The sequence below is a fragment of the Chrysemys picta genome, chromosome 4, assembly GCF_011386835.1.
Source record: "Chrysemys picta bellii isolate R12L10 chromosome 4, ASM1138683v2, whole genome shotgun sequence".
Taxonomy (NCBI): Eukaryota; Metazoa; Chordata; order Testudines; family Emydidae; genus Chrysemys; species Chrysemys picta.
This window is the reverse complement of record NC_088794.1, coordinates 115,472,956-115,497,275: the sequence shown is the minus strand read 5'-3', so window position 1 is coordinate 115,497,275 and position 24,320 is coordinate 115,472,956. Positions and strand designations below refer to the sequence as shown.

Here is a 24,320-nt window from a genome sequence, read left to right as displayed (position 1 = left end):
CTGCATTGCTATTAGTTATCAATTGGGCTGTTAAGGGGGAGGATCAAAGTGAGGGGAGCAGCTGTTTCCCCTTTAACCACCTACAAAATGCAATGGACTCTTCTGTTCAGGCCTCCTTAGAAAGGCTGGATACCAAAGCACAGTGAGGCAGTGGATTCCATATTTACTCTCTCCTGATAATGATTCCAGATCAAACTGGCTCCGTTTCCAAATCAAAGAAGAGCTTTTCAAATTCAAGCACCACAAATCAAATCTGGGATCTGAGAGTCAAGCTGGGTCCTTTCTGCATCACATCATCATCCCCAATAATGAGGATTCTCCAGTAGAAACTCATGGCCCAAATGAAATGAGTTTGGTGCTACAAACAGACACAACTACTAGATAATTCACACATCCCCTGCAGGATCTGAGACTAGAACCATGTTTGGTCATTTCCAGAAATGTAGGCCTCTACCACATGAAGTAAAGAAGAAGAACTTCTTTAGCCAGCACTAGCAGAAGGTACCTTATACGCTGCACAGCCCAGCTACTAGCAGGCTACATTAATCACTCACTCCTACACGCATACCTAGTATATTACACAGCCCTGTGAGACATGAGCTTATCTTCAGTGGTAGCTGATTGGCGCATTAGCTGCCAAAGTAGCTGACAACACATAAGGCAGAACAGTAACCAGCTCACTAGCCTACAGCCACATTGGTTCCTATATGGCTGACAGGAGTAAAAATTCTGATCAATAGAGTTAGCAGATCTGACTCAGACACATACAGGGAAGCAATATGAGGAGGAAGAAGATGCTAAACCTTGTGCCCACACAGACTCAAGCTCAAGGAAATCTTTAAATGCATGTTCATTCAACGTATAGGAAGCCACAAGGTGCATCTCTTATCAGCTGAAACTGCAGCACAGCAAACAATCAAAGGCTGATGACCTCTCCTCCAAGTTTGGAGAGACCCCCTGGCTGCTACAGTCTATCAGTCTGTGGAGGAGACTTCCAAGGAAAGCAGAGGAAGCCCCATCATTTGGGACACTTAGCAATAAAAATACTTGGCACTTCTATAGCATGTTTCATCTGTAGATCTCAAAGCACTATACAAAGAGGGGTCCTTTCTCTTATTTTACTGAGGGGGAAACTAGGGTACAGAGGAGGGAAGGGACTTACCATGTGTGAACTTGTGCGAGTTAATGGCAGAATTGGGACTAGAACTCAAATCCCCTGTTTCCTAGTCTGGTGCTTTATCTTCTAAATCGCCACCATCTCACTCTCACCTCACTCGGCTAAACAAAAGACCAAGAATTGTACAATAAAGGACCATCCTGCATCAGCCAGAATCATCTCATAGGAGATTTGTTTCTAACTTTTATGATTCTATGGTTAAAATGACCCTTGTTTTATATTCCACCACACGATTTACTGTCAATAATACAGCTTGACCCACCACAGCCTACATTAAGTGAAGAAACTATAGATTTGGTTAAAGGGAGAGAAATTTACAAAACAGTATTGTGTTATTAAAATGTAAAGCTTCTCCTGCAGCCTGAGGAACCCACACCCAACAGCCTTGAGCTACTACATAGGAACCTAGAAAGGAACTTGACTAGGAAAATGAAGTGAAACTGACCAGGATAGCTTCCATGCCCCAAGCGGAGACAGATGCAAAAAGTAAAAGCAAATGAGATTTTTTTACATTTCATTTAGTTTTTGTAACCCAAGGGCTTATTTTAACACAGGGAAATAAACTGCCAAATTCTGCTCTCCCGTCAGTGTAACACACCAAAGTCGTTGGGAACAGAGTGATAGGAGAGCCCAGTTCTGCAAGCTGTTGGGTGCCTTCATCTCCCAGGAAACGGAGCACCTTGCACGACAGGCCTCAAGTGAGAGCAGAATTTGGCTCATCATCATCAACATTCCTTTCAGCTTCTTTTTCAGCTTACGGGGGAGAGGAGGGTATGGGCACACAGGTGAAAGGGCCAATCTGTTCCAATAACTGTCTTTTAAAGGCACAGACACCAAGTTACTGCCTTTGCTCCCTAAAGCTGATTTCAGCCTCAAGGGGAGTCCTCTCAGAAAAGAATGAGAGAGAAGGACATTTGATCACTTCAGTTCCTAGGATTATGCACTGGGGTCCTTTACACTAGGCCCTGTGCATAAATGATCCAATCCTGCAAGGTGCTGAGCACCCCCACCTACCTCCGAAGATACATCAGAATCTCACAGTGTTGTGCAAGGGCCGTATCCATGTGCATGGATAGCAATGGGATTTCCACATTAGGATGAGCTCAAACCAGACCAGCAGATGACAGTGCCGGGCCTATTGGTACAAGCACATCCAAGTCTAGAGGCTTGGTGTAGCACAGCCATTTGCAACACTGGTGTGCTTCCAATTGTGCCTCTAGTGCCCTTTAGTCATGGTGGGACTGGGGTGCCTGGAGATCTGTTTCATGATTCCCTGTGGACTATCCCTATAAGAAGTAACACAACAGCATGACTGTAGAGGACACAGGGGCATTCACAGAAGCTGCAATGAAATCAGACACGTGTTTCGATCCATTGATCGCAGCGCCTGTGGCTCCCGTTCCAAGGCAGGTGAGACTAAAATGAATTTGACACAGCATCTCTCAAAATCTTCCTAGCAAAATTAATTCAACTTGGCTTGGATAAGAGCAGGAGGATGGGAATAGAAACAGGCGGAAAGACTGTAAACAAAGGGGCACAGGAAACAGCCTTGTATTGAGCGGGGGTCAGCTATCTGGAGGGGTGCCCCAGAGATCAGTGTTATCATTATCATTTGCCATCTTTAATGATAATATGGAAGAAAGGGGCTAATCAGAAAATTAATTAAATTCACAGATGCTCCTAAATTGGGAGGTGCTGCTAGTGCCTGCAGAAATAACAGTGGGACCTGGAAAGGTCAGAAAACAACAAGAGAACCTGGAAATAACAAACTGGACACATGTAGCAAATGGATCTGAGGGGAAATTGCCCCAAACATGACTTGCATCTGAAGAAGTGAGGTTCTTACCCACGAAAGCTTATGCTCCCAGTACTTCTGTTAGTCTCAAAGGTGCCACAGGACCCTCTGTTGCTTTTTACAGATTCAGACTAACACGGCTACCCCTCTGATACTTGCCCCAAACATGGATATTTAAAGGTGGGGAGACACGGGGAAAGCAGAAGAATGCTAAAGGAGAGCTAGTGTTGGGTTGTTACGGGGGAGACCATTAGACATGAGTTGCAGTGGGAGATGGCTGCCAAACCAGCCTATAGTTTGTGGCTGTATACATGGCTGTATACACGTCATAGGGTAGAAAAGCATTGGGGACATTCTTTCTACTGGAAAGAGACCCTCAGTCCCAGGGAGATGTAGACAAGCTGGAGAGAACTGAGATAACAAAAAGAATGAAGGAGCTGGAGTGACAGATAGGACAAAGGGTAAAAGTGCTAGCAGGCAAATCAGAAGCCAGGGGGAGTACTGTGTGAGCCTGGATGGATTAAAAATTGAGGAAGGGCTTCAGGATTTACACTAAATATATGACACCTGACCCAGCTGAAGATTAGAGGGGGACTTAATAACAGCCTCTAGATGCCTGAAGAGTCTAGACACCAAGGAGGGAGAGGGATTGTATAGGCTGGTATAGAGATCTAGGAAGGAGGGGAGGGATGAAATTAAAGTACAGGAAACTTTAGGTTAAATATCAAGAAAATCTTCTCAGTGCTGAAGATTCCTGACCCTGGGAGCAATGTGAAGGAGGGTGAGAGTGGAGTCCAAGATGTGAGGTATGGAGTTTCTTCAGAGGATTTCACTCTGAGAAGCCTACAACAGCTGGAGGTCCTAATGTAACCAGGAGCTAAAAGATTCAAGATAGGCAGACTGGTCAGAGTTCAGAGGGCTCATAGAACGAATGGAAGAAGATGCAAACCCAGGTATCACATGAACAGAAGGGAAGAGCAAGGCTGAAGCTAATAATGAGACAACAACAGAATATAAAATAAGACTTTCCATAGGGAAGAGAGCCAAGAGCTCACAAGCCACCAATGATCTGAAGACAGATGTTTCTTTACTCAATACTTTCATAGAATCAAAGAAATTAAGAGATGGAAAAATTCCTATTAAGTCTCATCTAGTCCATCCCTCAGGGACCAAGGCAGGATTGCTCCCTCCAATCTATTCTTCAAGGCTTTGGATGAATAACATCACTCAAAAAAGCAACAGAGGGTCCTGTGGCACCTTTAAGACTAACAGAAGTACTGGGAGCATAAGCTTTCGTGGGTAAGAACCTCACTTCTTCAGATACAAGAAGTGAGGTTCTTACCTACGAAAGCTTATGCTCCCAATACTTCTGTTAGTCTTAAAGGTGCCACAGGACCCTCTGTTGCTTTTTACAGATTCAGACTAACACGGCTACCCCTCTGATACTTAACATCACTCAAGTGATTGGGTTTCCACCACTTGCCTTAGGAGACAATTCCACAGATTGATCAAACCATACTGAGATATTCTGCTTGCATTTCCCCTTTCTCGCTTTCATCCCATTGCTCCTAGTTACCACCCTATATAGTTCCTCTCTCCTTGGTGTATACATCCTTCAGAGTTGTATCAAAGTGACCATCAGCTCTTACTACTGTAACCCTCCCCCTTCCCTTTACTCCTCATCCCAGGATCTGTTATCTTCACACATTAAGATAGGTTATGTGTTAATTTAGGCTCAATCTCCAAAATCCTCACTCTGACAATATTCTCACTGAAGTCAATGGGAGAAAAGACTGAGTAAAAGATGAATAAGGAGCTCAAGATTAAGCCCTTTGACTGTAAGCTCTTCAGGGTAGAGGCATTGTATTCTATTTGTCTGCTAAGCACCACACACATTTATGATGATGTGTAAATAAATCATCATGTTCCCCACTTAATCACTGCTCAACTGTGTTACACACGTTTTTTTTAATCCTCCTTGTAAATCAGTCCCTCCAGCCTTCTGATCAATTGGTTGCTCTTCTCTGAAACCCCGCCAATTTGTCAGTTTTTTTAAGTATATTTTGATGGCACTGAATATGCTAATAAAGAAAGTGGTTGGAATGGGATGGATTACAGCACATCTAATAGCTGACAACTGGCTTCTTCAGGGCCTCTGTAGGGACTGCAATGCTGCCACCTTGGAAGTAAAAGGGCTCAGAACACTCCTTTGCTGACATGCAACTTTGTCCCTGATCAACATGAGCTCAGCTGATATGATGAAAGTGTGAGAACCTCTTGGCACCTGCTCAACACTGTATCCACAGTCACACCCAGATGCCCAAACTGGCAACTCTATGAAAACGTACTCAAATGGTTTAATACGGACTGAGCTAAACTTGCTGTAAGCAGGTGGACAGATATTCAATAGCAACCGCTGTGTCTATTTAACATTTACCACACCACTGTATATCTGTCTTGCAATGATATCTGAAACTGCCCTCCGACAGCACCTGTGACTGCAGGTAACATCTTCAAGAGTCCCTAATGAGTTAGGACCTGAAGTCCCATTTTCAAAAGTGACTGAGACACTTAGGAGCCCAGGTCCCATTGACTTTCCCCCGATCCAGCTAGCCAGTAATCTATATTGATATTCCTTTATCTATATCGATCATGCATGCTGCTGAGGTGGGAGAGAACACAGTGGAGCTTTATACAATGCTTTTCACACTCCAGATATCCCAAATCACTTACCCCCTACACTCTTTTCTTTTTGAGAGAGAGGGGGATTGTGGGGGATTGTTAATTTCCACTTGGACAACCATACCCCAGAGATTCATAGAAAAGACTAGTAAGTTTAACATCTCCTCTGCAGAATGGCACCTTCCTAGCATTGCAAAGCAGTCAGCATCTGGTAGGGGCACAAGCTCTGGCATGGGACACAAACCCATGCCTTTCTAGTGTGTAGGAAACAATCTTACTACACAGGCAGCCATACTAACATGGGGCAGTAAGAATACACCAACTGTGAGCATTACAAGCTTGCTCCTGTTATCAGTGAAGTCAATGGAAGTTTTGCCTTAAAATGGGAGGCTCCCCAACCTTCCACTGCACTAGGATTAGGTGAAAACCTTTAACCAAACACTTCTCCAGTGTCCTGTCTCTCTGCAGCCTTAAAAACACCAAGGAAAAGGGTGGCAGCACCGCTGAAACATACATGCTCAAGGACACTACAGCTTGATGCACCAGTGTGAAGTCAGGAACTTTCTCCAACCATCCTCTAGAGGAGGGTACAAAAATGCATATTTGCTTGTGAGAAGGGGAGGATCTAAAGGTTCTTGTGATGTGGTGGGAGCAAGATCTGGACCAAAGGTGGCCAATGCTCTGTCCCCATTAGCATGGGAGCATGGTGATCAGGGAAACCGCCTACTCAGGTGCTGCTGCTGGAGGGAAGGAACTGTCACATCAATTTCACCTGCACAGAAGAATCCAGGCTGACATCATCACCTTTCTTACCTTCCCATCAGTCTAATTCCACCCTACCAGCTATCTGTCATAAGAACGGTCATACTAGTCAGACCAATGGTCCATCTAGCCCAGTATTCTGTATTCCGACAGTGGCCAGTGCCAGGTGCTTCAGAGGGAGTGAACAGAACAGGGCAATTTATCAAGTGATCCATCTCCTGTCATCCAGTTCCAGCTTCTAGCAGTCAGAGGTTTAGGGACACCCAGAGCATAGGGTTGCGTCCCTGATTGTCTCAGCTAACAGACATTGATAGACCTAGCCTTTAGGAATTTATCTAATTCTTTCTTGAATCCAGTTGTACTTCTGGCCTCCACAACATCCTCAGCAACAAGGTCCACAGGTTAAGTGTACATTGTGTGAAGTACTTCCTTATGTTTGTTTTAAACCCACAGCCTATTAATATCGCTGGGTGATTCCTAGTTTGTGTGTTACGTGAAGGTGTAAATAACATTTCTTTATTCACTTTCTCCACACCATTCATGATTTTATAGGCCTCAATCATATGCCCCCTCAGTCATCTCTTTTCCAAGCTGAACAGTCATAGTCTTTTTAATCTCCACTCATACGGAAGCTTTTTCATACCCCTAATCATTTCTGTTACCCTTCTCTGCACCTTTTCCAATTCCAATGTATCTTTTTTGAGTTGGGGAGACCAAAACATCACACAGTCTTCAAGGTGTGGGTGTACCATGGATTTATATAGTGGCATTAGGATATTTTATGTCTTATTATCTATCCCATTCCTAATGGTTCCTAACATTCTGTTAGCCTTTTGAATTGCTGCTGCACATCGAGCAGATGTTTTCAGAGAACTATTCATGATGACTTCAACATCTCTTTCTTGAGTGGTAATGGCTAATTTAGTCCCCATCATTTTGTATGTGTAGTTGGGATTATGTATTCCAATGTACATTACTTTGCATTTATCAACACTGAATTTCATCTGCCATTTTCTTGCCCAGTCACCCAGTTTTGTGAGATGTCTTTGTAACTCTTCAGAGTCTGCTTTGGACTTAACTATCCTGAGTCAATTTCGTATCATCTGTAACCTTTGCCACCCCACTGTTTACCCCCACCCCTTTTTCCAGATCATTTATGAATACGATGAACAGCCTAAGTCCCAGTACAGATCCTTGGGGATCCACTATTTACCTCTCCCCACTGTGAAAACCGACCATTTATTCCTACCCTTTGTTTCCGATCTTTTAACCAGTTACGAAGCCATGGGGAACCTTCCCTCATGACTGACCTCCAATAAATCAGAGTCACTGTCAGACAATTAGGCCTTCAAAGGCAGCTCTCTCTTTTATGCAACATCCCCCTCCCAGCAAGTAACTCCATCAGTGAGACTAATGCAACAAACAGGCTCCAACAGCTACAGCCGCCCAGCCATGGTGATGGCATTCAGCACACCTGCCACAGCCTCAGCAGCTGAAAGCCAGAAGAAAGGCCAACCTAAGGCTTCCAGAGTGGTCATGCTGGAGCTCTCAATGTCCCAATGAAATGCTCATTTACCAAACTGGAGGGGGGAACAAATTCCTTTCCCCTATTATTGCCTCCTCCTTAGGGGAAGCTCTGAGCTTTCTGAAATGTTTCAAAAATAGCATCCTGTTCCCCATCTTCTGCTTTGGATACATTAGTTACCAGGGTGCCCTGATACTACAGAGATGAGTATGTTAGAAATGCCACAGTCAGATTAAATTAGATTAAGTAGGGGGCCTGGAGAGACAACAATGGGATCAAACTGCCATTTTACAAAATTGTAGCTATAGTTATAGCATTGTGTCTTAGTGGTGAGATAGTGGCACTGGTACCAGTGGCAGTAAGAAAGTAGTGACCACTAAAGTACAGTCCTACTTTTAAAAGCAGAGCTGTTCCCTGCCCAGCATCAGAGTTGCTGACTTCAAAGACAAAATAAAGTTTCCCCAGCTTCTTGCTTCTGCTAGCTCTGCAGAGCCAGCCCAGCAACGGGAAAGGAAGCTGGAGTCTATTAGCCCTGCAGAGGCCACACAGCTAAGGGAGAGGGAGCGATCTCTATTCTTAGCCCCATAGAGATGAGATAGCTACCAGAGAGTTAGCTGATGTCTATTCTGACTTACACATCATTAACAGAATCATTACATTGCGGTTACAAGATGAGATTCCACCCTCAGTTACACCTTTGCATTCCCACTGAAGACATGAGGGTTGCCCAGGTGAAAATGAAAGGAGAATCTGGAGACAGCAGGGTTACCCAGTGACACTGAGGGCAGCATTTGCCATGCACAATCTTTATCAGAGATGGTGATGCAGAAGCCACAGAGAACCCAGCATGATTTCAGATCTTAGGTTGAGTCAGAGATAGCAGCTACCGATAAATCATTTTACTTCTAAGAATATTTGACTTGGATCATTGAAGTAGCATATGGGGGGTGGAGGTAGAGGTCGTGCTCCATGTTTAACAGTCACTTTGCAGAATAGACCACATTGCTTCCATTGTGGTGCTGATATGTTTCCACTTCCCCCACCCAGCACCACATAGAAACGATCACATAGCAATACTATCTTCCCACTGCCCTATCACTAATGTGACCACAATGAACCAGATCAAGCTTACTTTCGCTGCTCTTTGACTTGGTTCAGCTGAACCATGAAGGAGATGGAATTTATATTCTCCTTGCATATCTTTATGGATTAACCATTTTGCCCTTTCAATTGCCAAGTGTTGACTTTTTTCACCCACAGCATGCTTGAGGTGAATGAACCTCCAAGATCTAGGCCTGCTGCATTTGTAAATGCCAAACACACTACAGGAGCTTCAAATTCACTAGTCAGTAAAGCTATCAGATGTCTTGGCCAGTTCTGACCTCAAGAAGATTGGGTGTCTCTATACATGGCAGACCCATCGTCATTACTTGTTCTGCTTCTGAGGCAGGGGGCTGTCTTCTGAGAAAACACCAATGTCTGGGGAACTCGGCAAGCTCACAAGATTGGTAAGGGGATGTGATTGGTTGGGTCACAGAAATCCCCTTCGGATTGCCACCTGATGTGCTGAGACTACCTCTGAGCCTGTTTTCCCTGGCAGCTTGGGACTTCAGTACCCTGTCTTGTTGAGCCAGACATGCTAGCCTGCTACAAACACAGACCCAGGTCTGACCCATGTGCCCCACAAGCTGCAGGCTTAACTGAAAACAGCTTAAGAAGTGCTCCTGTCTCTAGCTACCAGACCCCGAGTTCCCAATGGGATCCAAACCCCAAATAAATCCGTTTTACTCTGTATAAAGCTTATACAGGGTAAGCTCATAAATTGTTCGCCCTCTATAATACTGATAGAGAGATATGCACAGCTGTTTGCTCCCCTAGGTATTAATTACGTACTCTGGGTCAATAAGAAATAAGTGATTGTATTAAGTATAAAAAGTAGGATTTAAGTGGTTCCAAGTAATAACAGACAGAACAAAGTAAATTACCAAGCAAAATAAAACAAAAACATGCAAGTCTAAGCCTAATACAGTAGGAAACTAAATGCAGGTAAATCTCACCCTCAGAGATGTTTTATTAAACACAACAGCGACATGGAGACAGAATCGCACATTTGTGTGTGTGTGTATATATATATATATATATACATACACATACACAGAGAGAGAGAGAGAGAGAGAGAGAAATCACTTCCACAAGAGGAATGCAGTTACTTCTGGGGTAGTATGCAACAGCTGCTTAGCAAAACACACTAACAATAGTTTGGACCAAAAAGTGAAAATTTGAAACTTGAGGAGGAAGGTAAGGAGATGGCATATAATTAGCCCAGATTAAAAATTTGAGCATGACACAAGATCCAACACTCCTAATTAATCTTGCATGAAACCTGTATGGTCATAAAGTAGTCAGGACTGGGCTTTACATCTCATGTAAAGAAACAGCAACTCCAGAAGCACAGCACTCCCTAGCACCACTCTGGGACCTACAGTCAATAATGACTCAGAAAACATTGAATCATCTCTATGGCTTACTGCAGACCCTGGGATTTCTTTGGGCACTGCCCACCCAGATGACATGACCAGACCTGAACCTGCTTAGCATACGAAATCTGAGAGGAACACAGCACAAAAAAGAAAAAAAAGAAAAATAACCCAAACAAAGAACTAATCAGTAAAAACAACCCTGGAACCCCATTACATTTGCTTTCATTTTTGTAAATCCCCATCTGCAACAACATTTTGTTGGCTCATACAGACAACACATGCCATTAACGGATATCTGGGAGCTGTTAGATGTTAGTATCCAGTTGCCCAAAAGAAGAAGGAAAGGAAAGAAATCTCCTCCATAGACCTATTAATCTGCCATAACGAGAGTCTTCATAATTAATTTGTCCCTAACAGGTGCTTTGTAATGGTAGCGAGAGAATATATCAGGAATAGCAATTACCTCTGGTGTCAAAATGATGAAGAAAATAAATGTTCAAGCATCAACAAAATACCAACGCCTTCCCCACCCCTCCCGATGGTGGGTGACAGCACTGCACATTGGAATTACAGTGCAGTTAATTACTAGGCATGTTGTGACTGAGAATTCATTTTCCAACTTCAGATGAAATTTGTTGAGCAATGCGGGTGGGGAAGGGTTGGCAGTGGGCACCTGTCATAAGGGTGGCGGTTGTGTGGGGAATGGCCTAGTCTATGTACTGCTTCTTCTTTAATTATCTGCACATATGTCCCACAATTATAAGCAGTCAACAGTGTATTTATATATTTAAGGAACTTTCTTTCATTAACTGCACATATGTCCCACAATTATATATTTTTTAAGTAAATGAAAAAGTCTCACCACAAAAGGAGAGAGTGTTGTGATTTTTGTAAATAATAGACTTAAATAATAATAATAGGAAATATAATGGGCTTCCAGGGTGGTTTAAAAAAAATCAGTTTCTTGGGCCGTGACTTCATCAGATTTCACCATGCTAAACAAGCTGAAGTCGGTCAGTTCTCAGATGAGAGACCCTAAGGAGAACCCAGGATGCTGCAGAGAGTGGTGCTGGTGATACAATAGGTGGCCAAACTGGACAGTCTCTATGCAAAAGAATAAATGAACACAAATCTAATATCAGGAATCATAACATTCAAAAACCAGTAGAACACTTCAACCTCTCAGTAACAGACTTAAAGGTGGCAATTTTGCAACAGAAAAGCTTCAAAAACAGACTCCAATGAGAAACTGTTGAGCTTGAATTAATATGCAAACTAGATACCATTAACTTGGGTTTGAATAGAGACTGGGAGTGGCTGGGTCATTACACATATTGAATCTATTTTCCCATGTTAAGTATCCTCACACCTTCTCGTCAACTGTCTAAAATGGGCCATCTTGATTATCACTACAAACGTTTTTTTTCTCCTGCTAATAATACCTCATCTTAATCAATTAGCCTCTTACAGTTGGTATGGCTACTCCCACTTTTTCATGTTCTCTGTATGTATATATATCTTCTTACTATATGTTCCATTCTATGCATCTGATGAAGTGGGCTGTAGCCCACGAAAGCTTATGCTCAAATAAATTTGTTAGTCTCTAAGGTGCTACAAGTACTCCTGTTCTTTTTGCGGATACAGACTAACACGGCTGCTACTCTGAAATCTTCCCTTAGGATTAGTACTGATACAGGCAATGCTAGGAATTCTGCTAAAGAAAAGGAGCTTTGATCTGTCAGCTTGGACACGTGCTGTGAGCATAATAAACTGTAGCCTGGGAGACTAACACTCAGTGAGGGAGAGTAGGAGGGCAGCTCCAGATGAACAGGTGGTGAATTTACCTGCCACCTCAGGACACATGGGCTCAGATCCCAAGTGAAAATAAAGAATTTGGTGGGTCGTAGCCTAGTTCCTAATGACCACATCGGGAAAAACCACTGTACAATTGGCTGTCTCTGGGCTGGGAACACTGAAACTGCAGGGTGTGCTGCAGGTCCAGACTGAGGTGCAGAGTTGGGGATAGGGATGGAATAGGATGGGGGTACATAGGGCATGTCAGGATTGAGAGACATTAGCAGAACTGGGGTCAGGGCTAAAATGAAAGGGGTACAGGGCAGGATTCAGGGGCAGCAGCACTGAAATAGGATGGGGAGATGTATCAGCACAGCTGGGAAGCAGGCTGGGCTGGAACTGGAGGAGTGCAGGTCAAAATTGAGGGGCACCAACAGAGCTGTATTCAGGAAGCCTGCATAGTGTTTGGGTCTAGCCAATAGTGCTAGCTTCTTACTTTCCTAAGCACCAAATTAAAAAAAAAAAAAAAACCTCACCTCTCCTCCTGGTCCAGACTAGTCCCCACTCAGAGAAGTTGCCAAAGAACAAAGAAAGCCATGGATTAATCTGATTGACACTGGTCTCAGACAGTACATCTACACAGCAATTCATCAATTACAGCTAACTCAGGCTGTAAAATTGCTGCATAGACATTCGAGCTTGGGCTGGAGCCCAAGCTATGGGAACCCTGCAGTGTGCGAGGAGACAGCTCAGACCCCTTTCTCAGCTCCCCCAATTCCAAAGCCAGGTTTCATTAGTTTCATTAGTGTTGTCCCTTGGTCAGGGATCACTGCTTCCTGCTCTGACAGCACATAACTCTCGAAGCAGACTCTGCCAAGCCGAAGCCAAGGCCAATGCAAGAACCAGGAGTGAGGAGGCTGCACTGAACATGGGAAGGAGAGGGGAGACAGAAGAATAGGGAGGGAGATGGGCAGTGGGCACGCAAGTCACCTCTTGTTGGGCTGTGGAAATCCCTGTTGCCTTGAAGCGGGCACAGTGGACATACTCCAGCAGTGAAATGACAGCTCCCAAACTTCTCCTCTCAGAGCAACTCACAATCACAAACCAGTTTGGAAAGCCCAATGCAACCCTACAATAAACATCCAGCCTGCAGAGCATAGAGCTCAATGATAATAACAGTGGGTGCATGCCAGCAAACCTACAATAGAAGCTGTGTGTGGAGCCCAGCACCCTACAATAAACAAACCAGCCTGTGGAGCTTGATGCCCTTGAGCATACAATAACAAATCAGCACGTACAGCTATTCCTGTGCAACCCCACAACAATAAATCAGCTTTCAAATTCAAGCCCCGGGGCAGTAATTATAAAGAAAAGTTACTTTACCATTATTTTTTAAGATACCTTTGTCAGTGACCCCTTTCAATGCACTTTGAAATTCAGCAAAGCTGGCAAGACAGTAAATGGATCTGTGGTAAGGGGGATAATTCAGAAAGCTCTCTGGGTGTGCAAGTCCATCATTAAAATGTGGCTATGACCAGCGCAGGGCCTCTGTAGAGATGACTCTTGTTTCTGTGTTTATCTGCTCCCCAGGGGTCATTTCCAAGTCACATCAGCTCAGCGTACTGACAAAAACAAGTTGTTACTGGTGTCAGCCCTGTCTGGGCGATACAGCTGTGGAGGTGGGAGCCGGTGCAGCAGGCAGAGCAACTTCCATCAGCAGAATTTGCAGCCACAAAGACAGGGCTGTCAAAGGGCTGCAGCAACATGAGGGTTCCAAGAAAGCTGGCTGCCATCTTGGATTCACGCCTACTCAGAAAGGGTCTCCCCGTGGCCACTTTGGCAGCTGGGATTCTGATTATAAATGGCTATTTCAACAGGAACATACAGACCCACGTATGAACACACACACAGATGCCCACAGAGACGTGTACAAAGATACACAAGCATTTGTCCAGATGCTCACATGCGCACACACTTACTTACACCAACACCTTTCTAGACCAGTCACCCAAACAATTCCCTTATTCATTAAAAGGGGCCACCACAGCTGGTCGTGAACGCTCCATTTTGTTTTGTCCCTGAACTAAGTCAGCAGCTGCTGTAGCTCAGAGCAGCACAGATTCCTTCATCCTAGCCCCCGGACTCTCACTCTGCCTGGCACAGACAAAATCCCTCCCCACCCCGTGGTGCTCAATGGATGGAAATGAAGGTGATTTCTCTCGGGACAGGCCTTTCGCTCAAGTGTGCAAACAACGTGGCTCCCACATTAGCTCCCAGCGCCTGCCTAGGACCCACTAAGACGCCTTCAACATTCATGCCAACCTCGGAGAAGTGTCTGTAAGTCACTGCCCATTACAGCTATTCCCTGGGCACTGACATAACAGGCTAAATGAAGACACTGGTTTGACAGGTAAGATAATTGTGTGTTACCCTCCAGCATATTCCTTTATCATACGCACTTTGGGGAGAATCTGATAAGGTCACTGATTTAGCACAGCAAGTCTACAGCATTTATCCCTGATATCCAATGCTAGCCTGGACCCTGGTACTCAGAATATCCCCAATATCCAATGCCAGCCTTTTCTCCAGCATTTATGCATCCCCATTATCCAGGGGACATCATCTCAGTGCCAAATCCTGAGCACAGAGTGGTTTGACTTTGTGTGCAATGCCAGTCTCACAGAGGTCTGACCTTCCTTCAATCACACATTATATTCAAAGGTAGCACTGAATGTTTGTAAGCCTCGTCCCCAGGATGGACAAAAACACCTCAGCACACCATGCTCTCAAACTCTCCATGGACACACAAAGGGGTACATACTCTGGCCTTACCTGGCACCAATCGAGGGCTGTCCTAGAGATTCTTGGATCTGCAAGATTGAGCCAGATCTGGAAACTTCACTACATGGTGCCTGCCACGTCACCATCAACCATAGTCATTATCAAAAGCCTCTGACATCCAGCATAATTTACCTCTCCTCCCTGTTTTTCTGGCCACTCCCACCTTCTTAGTGGCATTTGGGTAGTCAGTGCTTTTTCCTGAGAGCCCAATGTGTGCACAAACAGCTTAACTGGACCTTTCCAATGTGCACAACCTGTCTCTTATCTACAGTGATTTTAACCTGGCATCAGGTTGATCAATTCCCTCATTGTCTTTAAGTCTTCACAGGCCTCCCTAGTCCTGACGAAGGTAAATCATTTTGTCACTTTGCCTCCTTTTCCAGATGGTTATTAAATATATTGAGCAGTGGCACATTTATCAAAAGCCTTTAGAAAATCTAAAGGAATGAAGGCCATTGGTTCCCCTTTAACTCTTTCAAAGATACTCACCTCTGGAGGAGATGCTGTGAGTAGGCAGAAGGGATGTCTGAGAAGGCTCACCCACCCTTGTTAATAAGTCACACAACCATAGGAGATTTTTTTCATCCTCTGCCGCTTCAGGACATCCAGAGAACAGCACTGACCAGCAGGCTTCTCCTTCATCCTCAGCTGACAAGGAGACTGACTTTTGCTTTGCAACTCAAGGTGCTGGATGTAGCTGATGGAGTCTTTTAAGGTTTGGGTCCTGCACAGCTAAGAGACCCACCTTTCTCTTTGTGCTTCAGGTCAGCTGGAACATTCAAGGCAACAGTCTCTAGGTTTCAATGTCAGGAGCAGGTGGGTGGTCTCAATTCAGGACCCTTGAATCTGTAAGTTGTTTCCCCTATCACTCTGACAAATCTCAACTTTGCTGACCATCAGGGTATGTTCCAAGGCCTATCTGTCTTCTCAAGCTTTTCTTTGGGTGGAGGGGTGTTGGAAGTGGGGTCTGTAGATTTTAGTGGGGAGTTATTATTGCAAGCTGACATTGGTAGCATTTGGAGCATACACTGAGTTCAGGACAGGTACATCTTTATGAACTCAAGATAAAAAAAGAAAACAGGCTTGAGAAGCATGACTTATCCTTACCAGCACTGATTTGCCCCAGCAATCTTTATGATTCTCTTAGCTATTGTTCTCAGCCTGAAGTAAAACTCTTGGGTTTACAATTCTCAAGCCAACTTTAGTTTCTAGTTTTAAGATGGTGTAAATGGGCCCTCACCTCCTGAGCACCTCTGAGCAATGGCATGCAGTACCACAGTCCTTTTCTCCCCCCTAGTGCTCCTGCAGGTTGCCAGCTGACTTTGGTGGGTCTTCAGTGGCTTGGCCCTCAGGCCAAGTCACAGAGGTCAAAGTGAACCCCTACCAGGGGTCTAAAGAGTCCAATACAAAAAGTCCCTTTGCCCTTGGTAGGGTCTTCAGCCTCAGCTCTGGGCCCTTTAAATTCAGCCCTTTGTTTGGGCTCCCAAATAAGGCCTGCTCCCTTTTCCAGTTTATGCCACTTTTCCTGTGGTGGTGGGGGAACCCAGACCCACTCACTACTCTAGGTTCCAACCCAAGGACCCTATAAACAGCAGCCACATGCTGCTCACCTCAATCCTTTGCTGCTAACTCACTGGGCCTCTTCCTGATGGACCCTTTTGTCTCTAGCCCCTCCACAGACCAACATCCTCAGGCCCTTCTCCCTTTTCAATCTCAGTATAAGTTTAGCTAGCCATTAACTCTGGCTACCTGCCAGGCTCCTTTGGCCTGAGAGCACCACCCATTTTCACTCCTCTGCTCCCAGGCAGGAACTGACCTGCTAAGGCCAGGCAGATCTTTTTACCTGAGCCAGCAGGGCCATGATTGACCGTTGCTAACGCTTCTAGCCTTTGGACGACCAGGGCTCTGGTTTCCAAAATGGCTGCTCTGGAAAGTCCACTCTAGGTATGCTTGGAGGACCCATGTTTGCTGCTCTTTTCCTCAGAGCTTGCTGCTTCATGGAGAAGGGTGTCATAGGACAGTAGAGGGCCCAGCAGGTAGCTGCAAAGACCAAATACACCAATAGATGGATATACCACTGGCCACCCTCTGGGTCTTTTGTTTTAATAACTGCTTTCAAATAAGCCACACAAGCTGCCAGGAGTTCAGCCATTTGGGTCCTCAGACAGATGCCATCTGTTCCTGGGGCCTGATCCAAAGCCCACAGATGTCAGTGGAACAGGCCCTTAGTCACGGACTGCAATTTAATTTCTCAGGTAGTTCCATCATCTGTCTTGTTTTTGATGCCCCTATCTTTGACAGTCACTCCTTGAATAAACCAGAATATGTATTTGCACCCTCCTCCTCTGGGGTAAAAACCAAGGTAAAGAAACGAATCTCAACTGTGGTCTTTTTCAGGCATTTAGGCAGGAACCATCTCTCAATGTGTGTACATCACCTAGTACAATGGGATCCTTATCTCAGATGAGGTCTCTAGGTGCTGTCAAAATACAAAAACAACAGTAATAATAAACACCTCTTTCTTCACTCTGATTGCTCCCTTTACATGCAGGAGTTACAAAAGGTTCATGGACTCACCTACAGACTTTCTGCAGCTTGTGCTTTAAGAATGTCTTAGTGCTTCCATTCCTACATTTGGCTAGATGTTCCTCAAATTTCCTCTGGCTATTTTTTACCTTTAAGAAGCTGTAAGGAAACAAAGCTACCAACAGTCTGTAACCGAACAGTGAAGGAACAGCCCCACCTGGAGGCAAGAAGCAAGAACGCATGTGAGACACAGCCTTTTTGTTACCATGAGGGTATAGGGGAAAGAGAGAGACACAATCACAAAGGAGCCTGCAGATAATCAACAAATCAGACAGTTTCAGCTGGTGGAATGATCCAGTGTGTGAGTGACATGTTCACAACTTGCTGCTAGGTTCCTACTGCTGGAACAGATGTCCAGTGACCATTTCAGACATGAAGGTGCAGGAAGTCAAGTTGAGACTAAATGAGGTGTCATTTACTGCCTCTCACCTTCCTCCTCTCCTCCCAGGAAGTGACAATGGAACAGACCTTTTCTCTGAACAAAACACCTTGAAGTGCGTAACAACGTTCAGCTAAGCCCACAACCTGATTGGCTTAATATCTCTAGCGCTTCAGAGTTCAAGACCAAAGTAACACTCACAAATGGGCAAGTCCATTGATGGGACTGAAAGCGGGGGAGGAGTATCTTATTATAGGATTTATTTTATCTGTTACATTTTCAGTTCTAATGTTTCCCACGTTGACAGGTGGTTCACTAGACTGTAGCACTCACACCCACACAGTCCCCAAACTACCAGCTGGCCATTCTACATAGGAGCTGGCCATGAGACAGCACTCACTGATGATGAAGAAGAGACATAATAGGGAGCACAAAATATGGCAACTGGCTGGCTTAGGATGTTGGGGATGGGACATGATGCTTTTTGCCCTCTCGGTCACTGGTTACAAGCCAGTTCACCATCTAAAGGCAGTTTGGTCTCATGGGAAATTAATTTGAGGTTCGCAGATCAGTTCACCACAAACAGAGGGTTTTTTTGTAATGTTCTCACATGGCCACACCAACTCCCTTCTCATCAGCTGACATGGGCCATAGAGACTCAGCTCACCTCACACCATAGAGAGGGTACCTTCAGCTCATAGAGGAGACACACCGGCAGGGGATATCTGTGGGAGGATCTTATGCTCATGAAGCTGCGAGGGGATGGTGCACCATATATTCCCTAACAGAGCTGTTCTGGAGCAGCACCATGGAGAGCTCCTTGGAACGTCCCTTAGCAGGTGCAAGCAAAGCTTCAGTCTTTAAACTTCAAACTGTTATATATAGAATCACGAGAAATTAGCATAGACATGGGCTCCTTCTCCAGCCTGAATCATCTGCAAGTCTTAAGCCATCTTTACACACACTTCCCTCTTCCTTCCAGAGACAGGAGGCTCCGGAAATCTGGCCACTACACCAAATGCCAATGTCCTCTTTATAAATCCCCCCCTCATTCAAGAGACAAATACTACAGCTTCCAGGAATAGCCTCCCAAGAGCAAGAGCTCTGTATTTCATATAGTGGCAGCAGAAGGTGGAAGCTTCCAACTAATTGCCCAGGTCCAATAACCAGCAGCTTGACTGAGGAGATCATCCCAATTCTGCTCTCAAAGGTAATTAACCTTCCCGAATGATTTTTCCCTGACAAAGCAATTCTGAAGCCAACAAAGTTAATTCATGGACAGATTCTAAATATGTCCGGAGACTTCCTTAGTGTAGATTCCTTCCCTCCTCATCTTCCACTACCTCCCTATTAACATATGATGACATCCATGTCCTCAGCACCTACATTTTACACTAAACTGATGCATCATGGGATTTTTGTCCTATTTAAGTCTGTTGACTGTGATGGGTTCTCGCTGGGGTGCCACCTGGAACTGGGGTACCACTAAGCCCTCTGACCCACCAGCCTGGGCTCCCTTTCACACTGTGCTGCTGTGACAAGCTGCAAAGCCCTCCAAGCTTGCACTTTCACCAGCATTCACACAGGTGGAGACACACCAAGCTGCGGTTACATGCAGGCTCTCTAACCACTAGCCTCACAACATAGGACCCCAGAGCAGTACCATCCTGCCCTGGTCAAATCTGGCCAGTATATGGGTTTAATACTCAGTCCGCCGCTCCCTCAATGTGAAGAGGACATGCACACTTGTGGTAACGAAGCTGAGATTTCCTCAGACACATTAGTCAAACGCGCGCTGGTTTGGATTAAAACATAAAATAAGTTTATTAACTACAAAAAGATAGATTTTAAGTGATAAGTGATAGCAAACAGATCAAAGCAGATTACCTAGAAAATAAACAAAAAACGCAAATTGATCTTAACATACGAGATAGGTAAGATATGAATTAGCAAATTCTCACCCTGAATGATAAGCAGGCTGGCAGATTCTTAAGGCACAAGCTGCCTTTGCTTTGCAGCTGAGGTTTCCCAGGTTTTCATACATAGGTTAGAAATCCCTTTCGCCTGGGACCATCACTTCCCCAGTTCAGTCTTTTTTCCTCAGGTGTTTCCAGGTGTGTTGTTGTAGGGAGAGTGAGGTACCATCAAGATGTCATTTCCCCCTTTTATATCTTCTTCCCACTTGCTGGAAAGCTCTTTTGCTGTGACCTGAGTCAAACAGTTCCCATTGTGCAGTGAGAGGTTTCTACTGTACACAGTTCCTGGGGTAATCCTTGTGCTTGTGTGCATTTCCTCAAAAAGCCATTAACATTGTTTGGCCTTTTTACTGTTGTACCTGAAAGGCTGCTTGTGGGTGTTTTCAACCTCACAACATGTTTCAGTAACACATACATAGCCAAACTTCATAACTTCACATACAACAATAGTACATACACACCAATGAGATATTAATGTCTAGCAGATCAAGACTTTTAGAATGATACCTCCCAAGGCACACTTGGTACAAAACATATCCTAATTACATGACTGTTGTGAATAAGGAGGTGCCAGGGTGTCACATCGAGCATGCAGCATTTCTGTACCAATGGGCAAGATGGCACACACCTAATTGCTACCACCACCACGCTTTGATGCAGCCATGAAACAAACTTTGTGCTTTGTGACACCTTCAGAAAGACAACAACATCCATTTATGAAGTGTCAACAGTGGCACCCAGATGCTATTGTGATGAGCACGTTCAAAATGCCCCAGGGTAGGTAAAAGAGAGATTAGAGAGACAGGGACATTACGGAGAGGCTGTGTTTTCCCAGAAGGAGAGGCTGTGTTTTCCCAGAAGGAGAGGGAACCTGAAGAAATGTCACAATTCAGAGAAGGAAGGAAGACATCAGGTAAGAAATCTCCAATCTGACAAAGGTGGCTGAGCTGACATCCCTCATCTCTCCTGTGATCTGAATTACACATGAGGGCATGAGCAAGAGGCAATGCCCACCTTAGCATGTGTCCCACCAACAACAAGTTAAGCAACTAGCAGGAATGATCAGGACCATATCATAAACCTGTGAAAGTACTGATCTCCTGGGATGCTCCTGACACTGGACATACATATACATCCTACTAAGTATCCAGTGTCTCCAGAGCTAAACATGGCCACAGATGACTGCAACATGACTGGATCAGCACTTACTGGCATTAGCAGCAACTGAAGAAAGTGCCAAGAGTGCCATGAGATTCCTCCCTGCAAACTGAAGATTAGGGTTACCCTGCTTGCCAAGCTACCAATATAGATTGGAAAGGTTGCTCTGGCAGGTGTGAAACTTACAGGGCTTATGCCAGTTTCACTCCTGATACTGACAGCTATAAGTATCAGCAGAAGGAGTGGCAAGGACAGGGCTCTTATCTCACTTGGTTGCTGGGAAAGGACATGGAGTACTAGCAGAGAAGTAGCTCCCCACACCTCCTGGCTGGAGCAAGGGAGAGGGAAAGAAAAGTGAGAGCATCAAGCTGAGGTTTACAGATCTCAGAGAGACGTGGCTACATCCCAGCTCACACTGTTGTCTCACAGGAAGTAGTAAATACTCCCCCAATTTGCTGATCATAAAGAGGTGCTGAGAACTGCCTGGCTGAGAACATTAGCATCAAAAGTGGCCCATGAGGGACAGAAAAAGAGAGTGAGATTGAAGAGGTTTCCTTGGAGCTAAGTGAGAACCTCGCTATGAGTCCCCAGGGAACCTGTTTCTTTCTTAATCTGCTTTGTATTTAATTGTTTCCTAATGACTATGTCCCTGTTTGGCCCCAACAGGCTCAGGAACTGGTGCTGCCACTGAGGTTTCCTATCTCTCGACTGAAACAGTGGGTTATTCAGGGTCTCCTGTTTAGCTGCTTAATAGAAATTATTATTACAGAGAGAGCATCGTGTTCTTTGTGTTCCAGTAGCACCCACAAAGTGCTGTATACGGTCTACACTCGCAAGCAGACACAGTCCCTGCCCCATGGAGTTGGCAGGCTAAGCGAGCGAGCAGCATACAAAGGGCAGAAGACATGGGAGGAAACAGCCAGTCAGAATATATACACAATATTTTAAAATAAATGCCAGCTATCCCCAAGTCACTCTCTATTGGGCCGTTGTAAGTTGGCTAGTTTCTTGTAGCTTTGTTAGCTGATGTGGGCCTTGATGAGGGATGGGAGGCAGAAGGTGGTAATGGCCGTTTAGATCAGGCCAGGCCTGGATGATGAAACACAAAAATAGTCACGGAAGCAGCACAGAAACAGGGTGTTGAGGCTGGCATCACTGCTGGAGTAAACGGTGGGGTGGGGAGGCTGACAAGATAGGAGATGTCGGTGCCAGATTGAGAGCCCTGAAGACCTCTGTTTATCCACCGAACAGGTGTAACATGGGCAACCCCCAGGGCTGGTGTCCCTCAAACACATACTGCCACCTGCCAGTGCACCATGCCCCTAACCTGGAGGGACTCACCCTCAGGCTGAGAGGGCAATGCAGTCTCTCTTGGCCACTGCTGATGGCCAACAAGGGACCAATTAGTGCCAGGTCTGATGGTGGATTTTCTGATGACTTATCCATGAGGCACCAGACAGAAACCCAACAAACACAGCCCACAGAGACCACTGAATAGCTTTCAGGTAGTAAAGGCTTTCAGTTACTACCCACCTGGGGCTGGACTGGGACCAGTGCCCTAAAAACAAAGGGCTCTGTATGCCATTCCCCAGTCCCACTGCAGGGTCATTGTCTTCTGCATATCTGACACTTTGCTAGCTCAGCCATCCCAAGAGCGTTGCTAGAAGGCCACATTCCTAGTTATTTTCAGCTAAAACGCTCCTCTCCATAATACTCCCCCAACAGCAAGACAAGCTGGGATACTACGCTCACTGAAGGAGTTTCACCTGCTCATGCTATGGCTGAATTTGCTTCACAGCCTCCATATCCCTGGCTTTCCCCTCTCAGCAGCCTAAGACTTGAAGAAAATGCAGGCCATGGTGCTAAGCCCTCTTGCATCGCACTGACTCGCTCTGCCAAGGCACAAGTGCCGACTCAGCTAGTCTTGGCTGCCAAGTGGGGAGAGCACAGCACAGCTCTAGTGAACAGGGCCCTTTTCTGATGCCCAGAGCACAAATCGGCAAACCATCAGAAGCAGCATGACAGAGGTTAATGAGGCCATGGAGACACACGGCAAAAGGTCGGAGTTTTGCAAGGGCTGCTGGGAACAGCTGTCAAACTACAAGCAGTCTGCAGCATCGGCAACTCCACCACCTCAGCTTCTCTTAGAGCAGCTACAACTCAGCCCTTCTGCAGACTCAGGTTTCAAAGATACAGTCTTTTTAAAACACTTCTAATGCTGGGGAAGGTGCCAGATTGACAAGCCTGGAATCTGGAGGCTTCTGAGCCAACAGCTACAACTTAGGCAGCGGCAGAGCAAGTTTCCTCCCACCACACTGCTCACAGGCCTGATCAACTCTAGGGGAGTTCAGTCTCCCACTCAGTCCTTGGCCACCTCTCTGAAGTTGCCAATGCGGGGGGCAGTTAATTATGATGGCAGGTCATGTGCTGTGCACACCTGTCCACTAGGAACTGGACTGAGAACCCACCACCTCTATTCACATAGACTAATGGACAGCTGCCAGAAGGTCGTGATTTTCACTCACTAACAACCAGTGCTGGATTGGACCCAGCATCCAAGAGTGAAAGCCATAGTCCTCAGGGCTACTGGAGAGTTATGGAGATGGGAGAGACACGGGCAGACGGAGAGAGAAAGCTCCAAACTCCCAAGTTTGTCACTTTGGCATCTACCACCAGTTTCTTCAAGTGCATCAGTGACACCCACCTGTGATTAGAAGAGCTACAACACTATTTCTTTAGTCGAAGGGGAAGGTGAGAGCAACCCTAGGCAGGCTGCTCTGCAAGACACTTCTAAGCACTTTGCATTAATTAAAGCCAAGTATATGTTACTAAATACTAAGAAGGGCTGTGTGGTGCACTGGTGGTGGCAGTAGGGGGATGGGTGGCCCAATCCACTAGTTCTTCACCTCAGGACACCGGAGTCTAACTCCTAGATGTGTTAGGTGAAAAATTAAACAGCCTTGGTAGTCCTATTGCAAAATTACTGCCAAATATGGCATAGATCAGCACAATCCATATTCTCTACTCTGAAGAGGCCCCAGGACTAGTACAGCAGAGGGGCTGCAGGGTAGGGACAGAACTGAAAAACAAGGATCTGTGGGTCAGGATTGAAGGGCACTGGCAGTGCAGGTGGGGAGGGCCCAGAACTGAAAAACAAGAGATCTT

General features: G+C 45.4%; 1 protein-coding gene across 6 annotated transcripts in view; it reads right to left on the bottom strand.

Moving 5' to 3' along the window:
* The window catches only part of ADCK1 (aarF domain containing kinase 1), a 129,506-nt gene that overhangs the window by 90,006 nt on the left and 15,180 nt on the right, over window positions 1-24,320 (bottom strand). Inside the window, exon 3 of one of the 6 annotated variants that reach the window (XM_065593429.1) lies at window positions 1,163-1,278. The exons of the other annotated variants lie outside the window; for them this stretch is intronic. Within the exon in view, the coding sequence (XP_065449501.1) occupies window positions 1,163-1,165 (3 nt within the window). The 5' untranslated portion in view covers window positions 1,166-1,278. The remainder of the gene's footprint in view (window positions 1-1,162; window positions 1,279-24,320) is intronic. 6 annotated transcript variants of the gene reach the window in all.